Source organism: Macrobrachium rosenbergii, chromosome 25 (genome assembly GCF_040412425.1).
Source record: "Macrobrachium rosenbergii isolate ZJJX-2024 chromosome 25, ASM4041242v1, whole genome shotgun sequence".
Taxonomy (NCBI): Eukaryota; Metazoa; Arthropoda; class Malacostraca; order Decapoda; family Palaemonidae; genus Macrobrachium; species Macrobrachium rosenbergii.
In genome coordinates, this window is record NC_089765.1 from 41,364,917 (window position 1) to 41,385,399 (window position 20,483).

General features: G+C 44.8%; 1 protein-coding gene across 2 annotated transcripts in view; it reads left to right on the plus strand.

Annotated features, from left to right (window-relative positions):
- Positions 1–20,483, plus strand: part of LOC136852603 (protein lifeguard 1-like) — a 77,179-nt gene that overhangs the window by 5,007 nt on the left and 51,689 nt on the right. For both annotated transcript variants that reach the window (XM_067127480.1, XM_067127481.1), the window contains exon 2: positions 16,869–16,985. In XM_067127480.1, coding sequence (XP_066983581.1) covers positions 16,894–16,985 — 92 coding nt within the window. In that variant the 5' untranslated portion in view covers positions 16,869–16,893. The remainder of the gene's footprint in view (positions 1–16,868; positions 16,986–20,483) is intronic.

The following is a 20,483-nucleotide window of genomic DNA, read 5'->3' on the forward strand; positions in this document are numbered from 1 at the left end:
TGTATTTTTGTATATATATTATGTGTGTTTGATATTTATTAATACAAATCCACGATTTGTGATAACCTTGCATAAGCCGTCATTCCCCTGCGCTGTGTCGGGTTTGACGGCCAAGGGCGTATTTAGAGAAGCGTAACCGAGTGGTAATGCTTCTCTTCCAAAAGCCCTTTATTTAGATACTGAAGGCATTCCCCTGTACGTTCAGAGATATTAGATTGGGATGTAACTTCTTCACTCCCCTACATTGGTCGGGACGTAAGAGTTCGCTTCCCATCCTGGGCTCCCACCCTCCGTGTACAAGGGGCATGACTACTTCCTCCCTACTTGTGCTGAGTGTTGTTTTCACCGCCTGCGCTTAGAGTTGCGATAGGGGGGAGGTTGCGGGCGTTGTCCGTAAGCTCCGCTTCCACGGTGCCCTTGGTAGCCTCCCCTCCGTCCTTCTCTCTCCCAGTAGATTCTTCCTTATCTCTCCTTTGGTAGAGCTTTCTCTCCTTTGCACTCTTCGCTCGCTCGTCAGGCAAAGACCGTGAGGGGGGGACCCCCCCTGCGGGCAGTCGGGCGACCTCTTCTAGGGGCTTCCTCTTGCTGCATAGGGCAGTTCCCCTCGTAGTGAGAGGAGTCTCCCTCTACTGATCATCTTTGCTTTTTCTTTCAGGTTGACAGTGAGCATCGCAGACGCAGCATTAGTTGGCTGGATGTCTCGGGATATCTTGTATGATGGAGTCCCGATGTTCATTCATTGTTGCTTTAGGACTGACCACAGTACCTGGCGTATCTGTGGTCCATCTGCTCCTGCTGTTTCCTGTGTTATGCTCCTGCTAACTCGACAGCAGTCTCTGGGTGGCTCTTCCTGGTCTCCTGCTGCAGCTGCCCTGATCATTCCTGTCGCTGCTGTAGACTTCATGTGATGTTCCTGGCTGTTGCTGTAGCTCCTGCCTTCCGAACTGCTTCCATAACTCCTGCATCGGCTGTCCTGATCATGCCTGCTGCTTCTCCTGGTGGTCGTGCCCGGGCCAGCTTCTGTTGTGTTCCTGCCTAACAGCCCTGGAGGTTACGATGTCCGCCATCCTGTAGAAGTTGTAAGAGTGAAGGTGAAGGAAGTCGCCCTGTGGAAGCGACGTTCCTGGCGGTTGCGGTAGCTCCTGCATCGGCTGTCCTGATCGTGCCCGCTTCTCCTGGTGGTCGTGTCCTGGGATGCTTCCGTTTTGTTCCTGCCTAGCTGGCTTGGAGGTTACGATGTTTCATGTCCACCATCCTGTAGAAGGTGTCGGAGTGAAGGTGAAGGAAGCCGCCCTGTGAAAGTAGCTGCTGTCTTCTTCAGCCCTCTGCTGCCTCTTCCCTTCCTCTCCCGAGGTTCACGTGGGTCCCGGAATCCGGACAAACCTCCATCGGCCGAAGGAGAAGAAGGGTGCTTCTTTACCCTTGATGCCCTTGGACGTCTAGGGACTGCCTCCTTCTGAGGAGGCAGTGGGTCTCTCATGCCTCTTCCTGACCTTCGGGTTAGGAAACCGATTCGCATACCCCTGGGTTTTGTGTTTCGGGAGCTGCAGGTGTGCAGACCTTGGTTTGCGATCCCATTCCCAGTCCTAGAGGTTCTGCTTCTAAGACTAGGGCTGCTTCGAGTGCTCGTTTGCGAGCCACTCCGAGTGCTTGTTCGCGAGCTGCTCCGAGTGCTCAAGATTCAGTGGAATATCGAGTATCCCGATCTGGTCTGGAGAGTACTCTCCCCGGTCCAGTTTGGGAGCAGTGCGAGAGAAAGGGCTGAGGCACCCAGGTGTCTCAGCTCTTCCTGCCAGTACCTCAAGCGGTCCCTGAGTGCTTACCAGTGCTCGGTCAGGTTCCCAACCTGGTGTCTCGATCCTATCAGTTCGAACACTAGAAGAAGCAGGGAAGAGATCCCCTTCGGAAGTCCTGCAGGACTTCTAAGGGACTGCTCTCTTCCAGGAGACAAGTTTCTCTCGTAGGCTCTTTTCACCCTTGGGTGGGAACCAGTTCGCATTCTCCTGTGGGGACTGGTGTTTTGGGGGCTGCGAGAGCGCGGCCTCTGCCTCAAGAAGCCGCGCCCTCGTTGCCAATCTTGGAGGTCTGCGTCTAAGACTGGTTCCGTGCCAGGCTCTTTTCGTTTTCTAAGGAAACTGAAAGCAGCCGCTCCCAATTTTTGGGAGTCTCGTGGGATGCTCGAATTCTATGAATCACGAGGGCTTTCCTGACAAGAGGCACAGGACGAGAGAAAGTGCCAAGACACCCAGGTGTTTGGGTGCCGAGATGCCAGGTGTCTTGATACTGACCACCAGCTGCTTCAGTTGCTTGCCTGGGTTTAATCCTCGTGTCTTGAACTTAGGTTTGAGCATGCAGGATAGCAGACACAGAATTCCCCTTTGAACAATCTCCTCGAAGGAGTTTAGAGTTCGGGAAACTATTGCTAGTTCATGGCAGATAAGTTCCGCCCTGTTCAGTGCCGATTGTGTTCGCTCGATCGGCTTGGCTTGCATGGCTGGCCCCCCCTGCCCAATCCCTGGTCGCGCTTGTGAGACTGGCTCGGCTCGCTCCCCCCGCCCCGCTTGCCTCCCAGTCCACTGCATACCACCCAGTCGGATCGCGTTCGGTGCGTCTCGGCTCGGCCCCACTCGATTTTTCCGAGTTGGGGTCTTGGCTCTGTTCGAATGAACTTTCTGCTTTTCCCAGGAAAGCGCTTTGCCACAGCACAAGCACTCTTCTTCCCCCATGTGGCGGTAACCTCCTTCGGTTGATTATCGCTCACGGTCCACCTATCCTGCTGGTCTTACTGGCAGGACAGGTAGGGGTACTCTTTCTCCTCACCTGTTCTGCTCTCTCGGTTGTTCCGAGAGGTGTGAGACGGACAGAGAGAGCTCTGATGAATTTATCTTTGGAGTTCGGCTGCCTGGCGTGCTTTGGGTGTAGGTCCCCCGATTCTCTTGTAGTACAACCAGGTAGCCAAGGAGGGTTTCATGGGATCTATCAAGGCCTTCCTCCAAGGGGAGAGGTACAAGAGTTTCATGCTTCGTAAACAGCAAGGGTCTTCCTATTTAGGTGTTGATCACCCTTGTTTTTCAGAGAACTTTGCGCCGATTTTCCAGTGCGAGGATCCCCGGGACAGGACCGTGGCTTCCCCAATGATTAACCTTCATCACTCGCAACCCTTGCAGTTCCCAAGGGGCCGAGAGTCTCGGGGACCACTGCAGTCCTTGCTTCCGAGAGCATTCTCGACCAGATGAATTATTTTCTTCAGACAAGGAGTTCATTCAGGTCAAGACACCAAGCTTCTCCCCTGCCTCGACAGAATACGAATTCTTCTTGCCTTGGAGGGGCTTGCCAACTGCAGTTCTGTGGGCAATTCTGGTGCTAAGAAGAAGGAATTTGTCCCAATTCGGATCTCCGGTTTCGTAAGTCCCGAGTTGGCTTGACCCTTAGGAAGGAATCTCTACTTGGTTCTGCCTTTCTCTTTCAGAGATTGGCCAGGTACCTCTGTAGTTAAGGTTCATACCAGGTCACTGCCTTGTCTTTGGACAATGGACAAGACCTTTGGGTCTTAGTCACGACTCGACCTTGAGTTCAAGCCAGCCCCCTCAACTCCTAAGAAGTCCCAGGTTTCGGAAGAAGATTGCAGAACACTTAGCCCTCTTTCGCTTGTAGGAAAAGCTCATAACTGTCTCTCTTTCCACCCTCTTTTCCATAAGGGAGGAGGGAAAAAGGGAAGAGAGAAAGAAGTATCGATCGGAAAGAAGTTCTCTTACTGCTGATGCCCGGATTAAATGATACTTATCGAGTCTCTTAAGCTGGCAGCGACATTGCCGAGACCTGGGAATGGGTTCCTTCAGGAGAAGTATCTTTCCCTTAGGTCTCGGCAATTCTTTTCATGAAACTTCCATCCCGCTTACTCTCCCATGCTCCCGATTCGGGAAATGCCAGCCCGACTAGAGCTAATTGTCTCGGTATCCTGTCATCTTGCAGAAGCTTCTCCTTAGTGGAGAGTGGAGGTCTGCTTCCATTCCTCCGTCCTTCTTTCCTCTTCGAAGTATGAGGAAAGAGTTAGGCTAATGCTTGATTGAAGGAACCTTCGAATATGCTTGCATATTCCCCTCACATTGTGTGTCAACTTATGGATTCACCGATTGAGGATTATGCGCACACCAGTAAGACTTTGTCTTGAAGGTGTGTGACCGAGACAATTATACTGTAGCAGAGTCCACTGCTCTTTGCAGCTAAGCCCTGCCCACTGCACGCCAGTGATTGGCTAGCTCTCGAGGGGTAAATGATGTCACACTAGTTAACTGTCCAAATGTTTACCAGTACAGATTTGACTCCTTTCGGTCATGTTGAGTGTCGTGCATGAATGGTGACACCACAGATTTGAGTTCCCGGAGTTTTGAAGTGTGCAATTAATATCTCCGATAAAAGATATATTAAGTTATATATCATTAGAAAGATCTTGAATCATTTAGTCTGTGCATCTTTTTTTGTTTTATCATGCAGAGCCTAAATACACAAGCGTCTTGCTTTTTTTTTTTTAAATTGGTGTTGGTCTAAATAAGCGACCTGCGAAGTCCATCAAGAGGTCTTCCTTCAAATCCAACCCCAAGAAGTAAGAAGTTAGTCCTCCATAGCCAGGTAGGAGCCAGACTTCTACTTGTCTGGAAGGAATGGGAGAACAGAGGAGCAGACCCCTGGGTGATCAAGGTTCTCAAAGAGGGCTACTCCATTCCTTTCGTGAAGACTCCTCCCTTAACTACATCTCCTATTGCCTTGACAGCGTACTCAAAAGGTTCCACAAAATTTTTGGCCCTCTGTCAAGAAGTCGAACTCCTCCTTTCCAAATGAGTGGTGGAAGAAGTCCTAGAGCCCCACTCGGAAGGTTTCTACAATCGCCTTTTCGTGGTTCCGAAGGCCTTGGGGGGCTGGAGGCCCGTTCTGGATGTAAGCGCTCTGAATCTCTTTGTACTGAAGACAAGGTTTCACATGGAGACTGTTTGCTCTGTCATGTCCTCATTACAACAGGGGGACTGGATGGTCACCCTGGATATGCAGGATGCATACTTTCACGTTCCTGTTCATCCAGACTCTCAGAAATTTCTACGCTTCGTTTTTCAGAATAGGATACTTCAATTCCGAGCCCTATGCTTCAGCTTATCGACGGCTCCTCAAGTTTTCACCCGAATCCTTGCTCCTCAGTGGAATTGGCTTCACCTTCTGGGAATCAACATCAGCTTATATCTAGACGACTGGCTTCTCCGCTCGTCGTCAAAGGAAAAGTGCGCGGAGGACTTGAAAAGAACTCTTTGCCTGACACAGGAGTTAGGCATCCTAATAAACAAAAAGAAATCCCTTCTGATTCCATCTCAGGAGATTCCCTATTTAGGGATGATACTGAACTCTCAGACCTTTTGGGCTTTTCTGTCGCCCAAAAGAGTCGCGAACTGCCTTCAGACTGTCAGTCAGTTCCTTGCTCTTCCTTCCTGCTCGGCAGTGCAGTGGATGAGTCTTCTGGGGACCCTTGCTTCAGTAGAGCAGTTTGTAAATCTAGGCAAACTGCACATGAGACCACTTCAGGTTTTCCTCAAAGCGAATTGGTGCAGGAAAACCCAACCAGACTCTTTCATCTTCCAGATTATGTCGGAAATCAAAGAGGATCTCCAGTGGTGGTCGTGCGGAAAAAGACTTCAGGAAGGGAAGTCTCTTCTCCCAATACATCCAGACCCTCAATTTTATTCAAATGCCTCCGACCTAGGCTGGGGCACGCTTCTGGAAGGTCGGGAAGTCTCCGGAACTTGGACTACAGAACAAAAGAATGCTCACATCAACATGAAGGAACTGCGAGCGATTCACTTGGGCCTTCTATACTTCTCGGGTCTGGTCCACGGCAAGAAGATTGTAGTACATGCGGACAACACCACAGCTCTTGCATATATTCGCAAACAGGGGGGCACTCATTCCTTTTCCCTGTACGAGACAGCAAAGGCTCTCCTGTGGGCGGAAGAGAACAGAGTCTCTCTTGTCACCCGGTTCATTCAAGGAAGGATGAACGTGATTCCGGATGAATTAAGCCGCCTCAAACAGGTCCTTCCGACAGAATGGACCTTAAATCCAGTAGTCTGCGACAACCTTTGGAAAATGTGGGGCAAACCCACAGTGGATCTTTTTGCGATGTCGAGAAACCACCGTCTGCCCCTCTTTTGCTCTCTGGTCCCGGATCCTCTAGCATGGAGCACAGATGCAATGCTTTTGGATTGGACAAGCTTAAATGTGTACGCCTTCCCTCCCTTCGGAATGATCAGGGAAGTAATCAACAAGCTGTCAACGCATCAGAATACTGTACCTCCATGACCCTTGTAGCCCCATTTTGGCCGAACAAGGAGTGGTTTCCAGACTTGATTCGCCTTTTGGTAGACTACCCAAGACTACTTCCACAAAAACGGTCTCTGCTCAGACAACCCCACTTTCTCAGATTCCACCAAAGATTATCCGCTCTGGCTCTGACACGCTTCAGACTGTCAAGTGCCTTGTCAGAGCAAAAGGATTTTCAAGACAAGCTGCAGAGGCAATTGTGAAATGCAGATGAGCTTCTTCTACAAAGCTCTACCAATCAAAATGGACAGTCTTCAGAAGGTGGTGCAGCCACCACAACGTCTCTTCTTCTGAAACATCTATAAGCCAAATAGCTGATTTTTTTATTTTCTTGAAGTCCACCAAGAAACTATCGACCTCTACCATCAAAGGGTATAGGTCGATGCTCAGCTCAGTTTTTAAGCACAGAGGAATGGACCTATCTTCTAATCAAGATATCAACGACCTGATCAAATCCTTCAATACGTCCAAAAAAGATAGTTCTACCAAAGTCTCTTGGAACTTAGACGTTGTACTGAAGTGGCTCTCAGGTCCTCAATTCGAACCTCTTCATTCCGTTTCCCTCAGGAATCTTACGAAAAAGACTCTCTTTCTAACGGCTCTCGCTACTGCCAAACGTGTTAGCGAATTACAAGCAATAGACAAAAAAATAGGCTTTGCACAAGAAGACGCAGTCTGCTCCTTTTCTCTTAGTTTCCTAGCAAAGAACGAGGACCCTTCTAAACCCTGGCCTAGGTCCTTCGTCATCAAGAACCGTATGGAAATATTAGGAACTGAGGAAGAAGAAAGACTCCTTTGCCCAGTGAGGTCCCTCAGGTACTATCTTCAGAGGACGGAGACGATTAGAGGACCTTCGAGCAACCTCTTGTGCTCCGTTAAAAACCCAGTTCGCCAGCTCTCCAAAAATGCCATATCCTTTTTTCTGAGAGAATTAATATTAGAAGCCCACTTTCAGATCCAGGAAGAAGCTTTTCCTCTACTTAAGGTTAAAGCTCACAAAATTAGGGCAGTAGCAACTTCCCTTGCCTTTAAACACAAGTTGTCTTTTTCTTCAATCCTACAGCCGACGTTCTGGAGATGCAAGTCCATATTCGCCTCTCACTACCTCAAGGACATAGAAACTGTTTTTGAAAATTGTAGCACTTTAGGACCTTTATCTGTGGCTGATCTGTGGCTGGCATGGTGCTGGGAGAGGAAGCATGAGGAATCTATCTGTTCCTTTGCCATCCACTCGCCTTGACTTAAGGTTTTGAGTCGTTGGGAAGCCTGGGGGTACATTGTACCTGGAGTGCCCACCAGTTCGTACTTTATCTTTGATAACGGTTGGGTGTTATGGTTTTATTCTGTGGTGTAGGTGACAGTGTTTTCATTTTGTAATCTGGTCTTCGCCCAGGGCAAGGGCATCTTTTAAAACTTTGTCAGCATACGGTGTACTTCCTCCGCTGCAAAGTTTCCCACTAATGTAGTGGCAACCCTTGGCTATACTGCCACGTCCACTACAAGTTGAGAGAAGCGCCGACCAGAGGCAGTATCTTCCTGCAGCAGCTCTCTCAACAGGTAAGGAAACAACAAACATTTATTCAATGTTAGCGACCTTTCTGGTCCAAATTCATTACTTTCTTAATGTTTTGGAGTAGAATATGTCATGCTCTTTCCCACCTCCTTTCAATGTGGAATCAGCTATGTAATTACTTGGTAAGTTACTTGTATAAAAATGACATTTTTATGGTAAAATAAAGTTTTATATATACTTACCAAGTAATTACATGATCGGAGACCACCCTCCTCCCCTTGCATGGACATAAGAGCATAAAACGAATTGAGCTTTCCGCTGGTTTGTTTCCTCGAGTCCCGGATGGTGGCGGGATGTTACCACCTACACACTTACGATAATAGCGCCACCGTGCGAATTTTGAATTTCTAAGCTGCCGTAGGTTAGGGAACCATAGCTATGTAATTACTTGGTAAGTATATATAAAACTTTATATTTTATCATAAAAATGTCATTGCTGTTCAGCACGATAAAGTACAAAGAATGGCTGTTCGAATGATATATAATACATGCACATTGAAGTTATTTACAGGTGCACAAATAGGCGTACAAAAAACTATCTACGCATGCATAAATTCCGGCCGAACTGCAACGTTCAGTGCGTGTATATATACGCTGACATTTTTCACAATTAATCAGTAATAAATAATGCTAGAAAAAAAGTGAAAACTGTGATGGAAAGGTGAATAAATTTCCTACATATATATTACCTAAAATCAATAGGTGTTCCCAGTAAATAATTGAGCAATTGAAGCTCAAAGACGTAAGTTTTGTTTTTTCACGTAAAGTCATTTGTTCGCTAAAGATTTTTATATAGAAGCGTTGATATTTTTACATTTTGCCATTCAGCTTGATTAAGTACAAAGAATGGCCGTTCAAATGATATATAATACATGCGCATTGAAGTTATTTACAGGTGCACAAACAGGCGTACAAAAGATTATTATTGCACTCGTAAACCCTAGGCCGAACTACGCGGCTCGCCTGGGTTCTTGAGCACTCATATTCACTTACATTTTTCGTAATTATTTGATAATGAATAACGCTAAGAAAAAAGTGAAAATTGCAATGGAAAACTGAATAAATTTTCTATAAATAGCCCATGTAAAAGCAATACATGTTCCCAGAAAAAGTGAGCAATTGAAGCTGAAAGACGGAAATGTTGTTGAAAGACAAATATATGCAAAAAAAGCAAATTCTTCACTATTTATCTTGTCGAAAAACACTTGAAATATTATTCAAAATACTCACAATCACTTGCAAACACTTTTATAACAATAACAAAAGCGAAAGCACTTGACAAACCCAGATTAAGGATGACAAAGCAACAAACGTGAGAGCACTAAAAAGACATGCTGAACTCGGTCAAAACAGGAGGTGAAATGCCTGAGTTGGGGGAGGACTGCGGCGCATGCGCGATACCTATAGCTTTCCTGTTTATGTTTTCTTGTAGTTCCAAGATCTGCCCACGCAGTGGCGCAGTCCTCGTTTTCTTCGGATGACCCCCCCCCCCCTTTATTTTTGGTGAAATTTCCCTAAAAATAACTCGTGGATGACACGGAAATTGTGTCATCAGAGCACTTATGGCAAAAAATTTATTGACGCGGTTTTCACGTCATCAGATCACCAGAGGGTTAATCCGTCATCCTCATCGATTCAAAAAGATTTGTTAGCCCCACTCAAGTGTCAGTTGACTGAACTTACGGGTTTTTTGAAGAAAACCTCTTCAGTTCCAGAATCCAAGGATAAATCTTTGTATCCTATCTCTTCAGAGGAGGAAGAGGTTGTTCAGAAGACAGTCCCCTCTTCAGCTTACTTGTCTCTTTTGCATTTCCTCCTGGATAGTCTTCCAGATTTCTTCGTTCCTGCTTCTCCTACTTCTCCAGCTTCTACCTTCCTCATGAGAAAGCAGTCGTCAGAGGGTACCAGGTTACCCAAGCTAGTTCTCTCCTCCTCCTTGAAGAAGGCTCTCAGAGAAGTTCACAACTGGCTGGCTGCTAAGAGACAGAGGAGGGCAAAGCAACATTCGCTTTTCTGCCCAGCAAATTGCTAAAGATGAGGTAGTTGTTCTATGTCACCGGGGAAGCTCCTTCCTTGTGAGTTTCTACCTCCTCCCAGGGGGACTTCTCTGGTCTGGTGGATTCGGCTCATAGAACGGCATTTTTTACAGCCAAGATAATGTTTTCCTCATCTGAACTGGATCACCTTATCAATAACATTTTTAAGGTGTTCAAGATTTTTTGTTTTTTTGATTGGGCCATCGGGGCTCTAGCGAGGAAGATTGAAGACTGTCCTGAACTCACTGAAGGCTTTGTCTCCGATTGCTGGGATTTCTTTTGTGCTCAGATAGGGCAGTTAGAGACGGCTCTTTGGAACTCACCTCCCTCTTTTCTATGGCCGTCCTTAAAAAGAGGGAGCTCTGGTCTTCTTTCACCTCGAAAGGAGTCTCGCTGAGACAGAAGTCAGCTCTACTCTTCGCTCTTTTAGATAAGTCTCACCTCTTTCCACAAGTCACTGTAAAGGGGATTCTTTCGGACTTGCAGAAGAAATCTACCACTGACTTGTTGGCACAGTCCACTAGATGTCCGAAGGAGCCTGTGCCTTCCATGTCGAGATCATTCTCCCCTCTACAGCCTCAGCCCTTTCGTGGACGGAAGACAAAAACCCAGTCTAGAACCAGATCGAACTTGCGACCTCCAACAAAGTCCATTAAGAGGTCTCCCTTCAAGACCAACCCCAAGAAGTGAAAAGTTAGTCCTCTGCGCCCAAGTAGGAGCCAGACTTCTACTTTATTGGAAGGAATGGGAATGCAGAGAGCAGATCCTTGGGTGTTCAAGGTTCTCAAGGAGGGCTACGCCATTCCTTTCATGAAGACTCCTCCCTTAGTTACATCTCCAATCGCTTTGACAGTGTATTTAAAAGGTTTGACAAAATTTTTGGCCCTCTCTCAGAAAGTCGAATCTCTTCTTTTTTTCAAGGGAGCAATGGAAGAAGTGCTAGATCTCCACTCAAGGTTTTTAGTGTCTCCTTGTCGTGGTTCCGAAGGCCTCGGGGGTGGGGGCTGGAGGCCCATTCTGGACGTCGGTGCCTTGGATGTGTTCGTACTGAAGATGAAGTTTCATGTGGAGACCGTTCATTCCGTCATGTCCTCAGTACAACGGTGACTGGATGGTCACCCTGGATATGCAGGATGTGTATTTTCACATTTCCGTTCATCCAGACTCACGAAAATTTCTACACTTTGTTTTTCAGGGCAGAGTACTACAGTTCCAGGCCTGGTGCTTCTGATTGTCGACAGCCCCGCAGTTTTTCACATGAATCCTTGCTTCTCTAGGGAATGGGAATCAACATCAACTTATTCCTCATCGGAGGAAAAGTGCGCTGAGGACTTGAGAAGAATTCTACGCTTGACACAGGAGTTAGGCACTCTCATAAACAAAAAGAAATCCCTTGTGACACCAACTCAAGAGATTCCCTATTTAGGGATGATACTGAACTCTTGGACTTTTTGGGCTTTTCTGTCACCCAAAAGAGTTGGCAACTGCCTTCAGACTGTCAGTCAGTTCCTTGCTCTTCCTTCCTTCTCAGCAGTACAGTGGATGAGTCTTCTAGGGACCCTCGCATCAGTAGAGCAGTTTGTAAAATTAGGCAGGCTGCACGTGAGACCCCTTCAGTTTTTCCTGAAAGTGAACTGGTACAGAAAGACCCAACCAGACTCTCTTGTTTTCCTGATTACGTTGGAAATCAGAGAGGATCTCCAGTGTTGGTCGTGCAAAGAAAGACTCAAGGAAGGGAAGTCTCTTCTCCCAGTGCACCCAGACCTTCAATTTTATTCAGACGCCTCCGACCTAGGCTGGGGCGTTCTTCTGGATGGCCGGGAAGTCCCTAGAACATGGACTAAGGTACAACAGAAGTCTCACATCACTGTGAAGGAACTGAGAGCAGTTCATCTGGCCCTCAGTCTTTCTCGGATCTATTCTGCAGCAAGAAGATAGTACAGTAGTGCATGCGGACAACACCACTACACTTCTCACATTCGCAAACAAGGCCCACTCATTCCTCACCATACGAGGGATCTCCTTCTGTGGGCAGAGGAGAATCAAGTCACCCTTGTCACCTGATTCATTCAAGGGAGAATGAACGTTTTTGGGACGAATTGAGCCGCCTCAAACAGGTTCTTCCGACCAAATGGACCTTAGACCCGTTAGTCTGCGACAATCTGTGGAAACTATTGGGCACGCCCACAGTGGATCTTTTCGCAACATTGAGAAATCACCGTCTTCCACTCTTTTGCTCTCCGGTCCCGAATCCTCAAGCATGGGGCACAGACTCCGTGCTTTTGGACTGGACAGGCTTGGATGTATACACCTTCCCTCCCTTCGAATGATCAGAAAGGTAATCAATAAGTTGTCTACACATCAGAGCACCTCCATGACCATAGTCGCTCCCTTTTGGCCGAACAAGGAATGGTTCCCAGCCCTGATTCGACTCCTGGTGGATTACCCAAGACTCCTTCCACAAAAACAGTCGCTGCTCAGACAACCTCACTTTCTCAGATTCCACCAAGGGTTGTCCGCTCTGGCCTTGACAGGCTTCAGGCTGTCAGGTACCTCGTCAGAGCAAAAGGCTTTTCAAGACAGGCTTCAGAGGCAATTGCAAGGTGCAAACGAGCGTCTTCTACAAAGCTCCACCAATCAAAATGGGCAGTCTTCAGGAGGGGGTGCAGCCGCTATGACGTCTCTTCTTCTGAGACATCTATAAGTCACATAGTTGATTTTTTGATATTCCTGAAGCTTGTCAGGAAGTTATCGACCTCTACCATCAAAGGGTATAGGTCAATGCTCAGCTCAGTCTCTAAACACAGAGGAATGGATCTGTCTTCTAGTCAAGATATCAGCGGCTTGACCAAATCCTTTGATACGTCTAAAAAAGAAAGTTCTTCCAGCATCTTTTGGAACTCAGGCCTTGTACTGAAATGGCTTTCAGGACCTCAATTCAAACCTCTCTGTTCTGTTTCCCTCAGGAATCTCACCAAGAAGACTCTCTTTTTAGTGGCTCTTGCTACTGCCAAACGTGTTAGCGAGTTACAAGCGATAGATGAGAGAGTAGGATTTGTGCAAGGGGACACAGTCTGCTCTCTCTCTCTCTCTCTTGGTTTCCTTGCAAAGAACGAGGACCCTTCCAAACTCTGGCCTAGATCCTTCGTCATCAAGAATCTTATGGATGTCTTAGGACCTGAGGAAGAAGAAAGACTTCTCTGTCCAGTGGGGTATCTCAGGTACTACCTTCACAGGATGGAAAAGATTAGAGGACCTTCGAGCAACCTCTGGTGCTCTGTAAGGAACCCGGTTCCCCGCTCTCCAAAAATGCCATATCCTTTTTTCGGAGAGAGTTGATATCAGCAGCTCACTCTCAGATCCTGGAGGAAGCCTTTCTTTTAGTAACGGTTAAGGCTCACGAAATAAGGGCAGTCACAACTTCCCTCGCATTTAGACATAACTTGTCTCTCTCTACAATCTTGCAGTCGACGTTCTGGAGATGAAAGTCCATCTTCGCCTCACACTACCTCAATTGTAATACTTTAGGACCTTTATCCGTGGCTGGCATGGTGCTGGGAGAGGAAGCATAGGGAACTCCCTGTTCCTTTGCTACCCACTCGCCTTCTCTGTTCCTTTGCTATCCACTCGCCCTGACTTAAGGTTTTGAGTTGATAGGAAGCCGGGGGGTACTTTGTGCCTGGAGTACCCACCAGTTTCATTTTATTTTTTAATGGTTTGGGGTATGGTTTTAATTCTATGGTGTGGTGATAGTGTTGTTTTTCTGTATTCTGGTCTTCACCCAGGCCAAGGGCATCTTTTAAAACTTTGTCTGCATATGGTGTACTTCCTCCGCTGCAAAGTTCCCACTAATGTAGGGGCGACCCTTAGCTACACTGCCATGCCCACTGCAAGTTGAGAGAAGCGCCGACCAGAGGCAGTACCTACCTGCAGCAGGTCTCTCTCAGCAGGTAAGGAAACAACAAACATTTATTCAATGTTAGCAACCTTTCTATTTCAAATTCATTACTTACTTAATGCTATGGAGTGGAGTATGTCCATGCTCTTTCCCACCTCCTAATAATGTGGAATCAGCTGTGTAATTACCTGGTAAGTTACTTATATAAAAATGACACTTTAGTGATGAAATAAAGTTTTATATATACTTACCAAGTAATTACATGATCGGAGCCCGCCCTCCTCCCCTTGCATGGACATTAGAGCATGAAACGAATTGAGCTCTTTGCTAAGTTGTTCCTTTGAGTCCGGGATAGTGGGTTGGACCTTGTCACCTATATCTGCACACAAACAATAGAAGTGTCGCTGTGCAAATTTTGAATTTTTAAGCTGCAGTAGGTTAGGAACCAATAGCTATGTAATTACTTGGTAAGCATATATAAAACTTTATTTTATCATAGAAATGTCATACTGTACTTGTTTCTCATAAATGAAGAAAAAGAAAAAAAAAAAGTATAATTTCAGCATTGTAAGCTGCATTTTTCATCCATGAACTCAGGTGCTAGGATTGTTATTCATATCTGTAAAGTATTAAACAAAAACTTACAGCATTATTGCTTCATGAATGGTACTGAGTTTCATTTTGATATGCATGTGGGTCATGCATGGCAGTAAAATAAAGAATACAGTAGCTTGCTGTTAGATGTCGTTGGCAGGAGTGCTCAAGTCTGAAAATTAAACATAGCAGATGCAGAAATGTAAAAATCAATACTGTAGGGGCAAAAGGTCTAATGTATAAAATATCAAAAAACAGCTCTTTCACTAAACAATTTCTTTTCAGACTGGCTGGTCACTCAGCTGTTAAATGAATAAAGCTTAATCAGTAATGGCTGTTATTGGCCTAACTGCATATGTATTTACCAAATATCTCGAGAGTAACCAGTCCAATGGTTTTTTGGTTTAAGTGAATACTCATGTGACTTGCTTACTATTTGTTTGGACACAGTCTTATTTTCATTGCGCCATGCACTGTACAACATAAATGTAATGGGGTATAGAGGCAGTCCCTGGTTATTGGTGATCTGGTTTTACGGCGCCTGTCCAGTGACAAAAATTGCTGATTTTCACCGCTGATTTCCACTTACTGGCACTGGTAATTGGGTATTGGTGCTGATACTTGCCTAACAGAGGCACCTATCTCCATTTATTTGTGCTGATACCTGGTTATTGCTGAAAATCGCCGATTTTTGGTTATCGTGGAATTTTGTTTATCGCCACGCTGTTGGAACAGGACCCTGCCAATAACCAGGGACTGCCTGTACTGTGAACTAACATATTGAATCCTTGAATACTTTGGTACATAACATACTGGCTGTTAATGAAAAGGTAGTACAGTACTTAAGACAAATACAATATAGTAATGCACTAGTACTGTTACTGTATGGTGTATGTGTAATAAAAAACAAGCTAGTGACATTATAAATGATATACTTACCAGTTTGACATACATCTCCAAAAAGGTATAACTCACCAACTATTTTTACCCCAATTACAGTACAGTACTGTAGTTGAATTGCAAATTCTTCACCAGCCTAATTACTTGTACAATACTGGTATTATAAAAACCCCACAGTACTGGTATTATGAAAACCCTACAACTTTAGTATTACATTGATAAGTTTGACTAGTAAGTATGTTAGAGCCCAATTTTGGAAGGGCAGTTCATCCTGTCAGTCATATTCACCAGTCATACTGGGAATAAAGCACATTGTCTCATTCACCATGTGATTTGAAAGTAGGATGTGCCAAACAGTCAGGCATATAACTAATGTACAGTACTACTAACTATCTCTGTATGGTCCTTTGGAATAATTGTTTTAAAAGGTTTTGCTTAATACACCACATGGATCACTCTTTCCGTCTTAATCAGTTGTAACTAACCCTACCCCAGAGGAAAAGATTACTCTGGATCAGGCAAAAAATTTCAGGAAAGTGCAATACAGTGTTGGAACTTGACTTGAATTGCCCAGATAATATTTTACAAGTTGTCTTATAGAAGATTATGGTTTTAATTACCCTCCACTTCTCTGAGCCCTCTGTTGTAACAGTAGTTCACAGAAACCTTTTATATAAGTTGCCAAATTTTGGGTGTTGAGTTCAGTATGAGAAAGTCTTACTTGACAACCATTTACTGAGTAATGAACAAGTGCCTTTTTTACCAGTTTATGGAAATATATCTTGTTTGTTCAGCAATGCATGAACAAACAAGCCATGAAAATACTTTACAGCCATTTGTAGGTTTGCAAAATAAAAAAGTTGAAAGGCTTGGATTCTGGATGTTTAGCATAATATAACAGTTACCAAGTTATTCTAGTGAAAACTTAAATGTTGATATTTGTCAGTACCATACCTAGTTGTTGCAGAAGCTAATATCCATTTAAGAATTTGTAGGGGTGTTTTTGATTAAAGTCATCAAGTGAATTTAAATCTTGAATACTTTTCAAGAGAATGTTTTGAAATATTTAACACCACTCATTTAATTAACCTACCCCAATTGTAACTTTTTTCCCACTGTTGGACTTTATGATTCTGCAAATACTGTCTTGTCCAACTCCTACTTGATTCAGCCAAAGCTCTTTACTGTATGGCACCAGTGGTTACTTCTTTTGCAAAGTTTTGGACATTATGTTGGAAGGCAGAATGAGAAAATGATAGCTGAATTAGTAATTAGGACTAATATGGTAACCAGCAATTTTTCTTTACATGGAGACAGGTTGTTTGGCTAATAGTTACTGAGTTTAATGTAATGTGAATTATTTTTTAATCAAAATTACAGTTCCTTTTTGATAACTTAAAAAAGTGATTTGAGGCTGACCTAATAAAAACTTATTGTTTAGGGTAAAGTAAAAGGTTAGGCAGTGTTGTATGAAAACTTTTTGTTAACCATGAAATATTTTCAGATTGTTTTGACCTCTACCATTCAAAATGTCTTACGACTATGAATCATACAATGAGCCCCTGGCTGGTGCTGGTAACATGGAGTTTTCAGACAAGTCCATTCGGATGGGCTTCATCAGGTAAGATTAGTTTTTAAAGTTTTTATCTTTTTTTTTTGTATCAAAGGTGTAAGTGATGTAATTTTTGTTTATGGTTGCCATTGTTGTAAGGATATGAGGTACAAAGATGTTCATATGCGGAACAAACCTGGGTCTTAACTTATGGATAATTCTTCAAGTGCCAGCTGGAAACCGGCAAAAGTAACAAACAAGGAATTGGTAGCAGTGATATATAAAAACAGTCACTGTAAAAAAATGGTAAAATATGTGGAACGAAGAACCTGAAAATAATAAATTAAAACATAAAATCCAGTGTTGGAAAATGGAGTTCGTCATATCAAAGAGAGAGACAAGCACAAGTAATTCTGACACGTCTTCGAATAGGCCATACTCGTTTGACACATGGACACTTAATGAACAGTCCATGTGGCCCTCTTCCCAAATGCCCAGATTGCAATGTGCTGATAACAGTTAAGCATATACTGTGTGAATGTCCAAAATATAACCTGCAGCGATTATCAAATTTTGGAAATAAACCAATAGAAGAAATTTTGTCAGAATCTTCAACATTCTCAACAGCACCCATTTTAATGTTTGAGAAGCTGCAAATTAATTGGAAAAATATAAAAAAAACAATCAATCAGTATAATGAATTTTAAAACAAGTAAATTTTATGATTTTACTTAATTTATTTTGGATCATGATATACCTTTTTAGTGAGTATGTATGGAAGCATGAGTTTAAATGTATTTATTGTGTGAGTGTGTTCCAGTATGAAAGCGTATGCCTTTTTACAGCTTTTAATTTCATTTTCATTTTTGTTCATTCATCATTGACAAGTGACCTATTAGGTCCCAGTGCTAGGCTTCTAGCCTAGACTTGTCATTCCATCCTAATCCTTCTTAAGCCCTGGATGAGAGCTGATGGTCAGCTCAGTGGTCTGGTTAAACTATTTTAATAATAATAAAGTGAGGTAGACTGATAGGCCTAGGTGGCAACCGTCAAGTTCCTTCTTGCATGCATCGAAGGAATGATGCCTCAGTTTCTTCTTTACCACCCTCTTAGGAAGATGTGCTTTCGCTCATCTCCCCGAAGCCGGTGTGTTTTTGCTTACTTTTTTTGTGCTTGCAGTTGCCTGTGCTTTAAGGTGATTCTGTGTTTTCGTGTGCTATGTGCTTTTGTGTTGATCAAGCATCCTCAAGAATCATCCCAAGCTCCAGTTTCTGCCAGGCCTTTCAAGAGTCAGAAGATGTGCCCTGGCGTTGATGGCTACCCTTGTTCTCGTTTTTTGGCATCGGCTGAGACTGATCCCCATTCTGCATGTAGCTGATGTAGAGCTAATGTTTGTAATATCACTAATCCATTCCCTGAGTGTCATTCTTGGCCTCCTTAGCAGTGACATCTGGGATTTACACAAATTGAAGAAGTCTGCGGTTGTTCCTCCCTCTGCCAATGTTGTAGGATGGATGATTTTGCTCCTATTAAAAAGACTCGTCCTGCTGTTCCCTTCCGTGAAGAGGGCTCTTCTGGTACACGTCTGCACCCCCTTCACCGCATCATCCTTCACATCCGCGTTCTAAAGATGTCCAGAACTTATGTTCTGGGATTCGCCATTCCAGGAGCCCTGTTGTCTGGCCTAGATGTTCCTCCCGTTCTCCTGATGAGACCTGTAGTAGGCATTCCTGCTCTCATCTTTGGGTGGTTGGGCACACTCATGCAGAAGATCACACCCTTGTTCCTGAGCACGGCCATGCCCGTACAGAAGAACACGTCCATGTTACAAAGCATGGCCTTTGCTCCTACTCCGGTTCCTTTACCACCTACTGGGAACGAGTGCAGCGTCAGCCCTACACGTCCATGTGTAGGTTCTCGTCCGTCTCCTTGTTCTCATCCTTCCAGAGCACATGAAGGTCATCTTTCCAGGTCAGTGGCTTATAATCGTTCAGTTACTCCCTCATGTCCCTGCACCAACCCAAGTCCTTCCACTGAGTTTTTGCGTGGTGTATCGGTCTCTCATTCTGGACGGGACACTTCCTTGTGTTCTAGCAGAACCTTGAAGCTTCTTCCTACCCGTCTCCCTCGGCATGACATTTCTACATTACGGTTGACTGCCAATATGCTTGGGGGATGAGTACCACTGCCCCCTGAGAATAGCTGAAATTTGCAAATACTTAAAACCCCCCCAAAAGTGCTTATAACTGCCCATTTTGATAATTCAAAACACAAAAAAAAACCTTTAAAGATGCTTATACCTAGATATTTTTTAATAATTTTATGACAAAAAGTACATTTAGTCACGAAACTATATGAAAATACAGTAATTTGTGAATATTTCTATGAAAAATACCACGAATAATGTTTATTTTTCATACCGCAAATAATGTGTAGATATGTTCCACAGAGAAATCTGCGAAGAGGTGAAGCTGCGACTCCAGAACCGCGAAAAGGCAGGGTCCATTGTACTCCTAATGTTGCACTTTTACCTCGACAGCTAGATGTAGATGTGGCTCAATTGATTCCCAGAGTTTCCTTGGACCAGATTCTGGCAGAAGGTCCTTCCTTCGCCTCTCAAGAAGCTGCCTCTTCGGAATCATCTGCCTCTTCTGCTTTTCAAGCAGTTTCTTGGTTAGACTTGTGGTCGATGGCAGTGGTCAAGATTTCGTCCTTTGCTCTTGGTGATTCCAAAATTAATGATTCATGCCTTAGGCTTTTGCAGTTGGACAGTAAAGCCATTTCGTATTTGGCTTATTTAACCATGACTATTTGGGTGAGTATTTTGCTCGAGAAGGGATGCCGCACTTGCCACGGTCTCTAGATTCATCAGTTTGGATTCTGTGTTACCCTTGAGAAATGGTTACATCTTCAACACTTCATCCATTTTCCCTACAGATCAGTTAGACTTAGCCATAGGTAGGTGGTGGGCTGATAAAAATGATTGGCTGGTTCATCAAGCCGTCTCTAAATCATCCAATCCCCCTCGTCCTGGTACCTCGAAGCCCAGATCCTCTTCTCCGCCCAAGAAGACTGCAGTCTTCCCTTCATCCAGCAGGTCTGGGCAGGCTCCTGCTGCAGCAACCAGCAAGCGTTCCCAGCAGCGTCCCTTTCATTCCTGTTCCTTTAAGCTGGCAAGAGGTTCTAAGCGCTAAAGTAGGTGCCCCGCCCACAAGTCACCGGTGGAGGGTGCCTGGCAAGCCAATGAGCTACGTGGCAGGCCTTCGGGGCAGAAGGATAGGTAGTAGATGTGTTTCAAGTGGGGTACCTACTACCCTTCAACTGTCCTCCTCCTCTTTCCATTCAACCTCTTAACCTGAAGTATCCTCTCGGCTCGTTGAAACATCAAGCTCGCCAAGGTGAAGTAGCGAAGTTGGTGGAGAAGGAGCAGTGGAAATGATAGAACATCTTACAGTCGGATCTTTCTCGTTCCCAAGGCGACAGGTGATTAGCAGCCAGTGATAGACCTGTCAGCCCTGAACTTCTACATCAGAAGGACCCGATTCAGGATGGAGACTCCTTGAACGG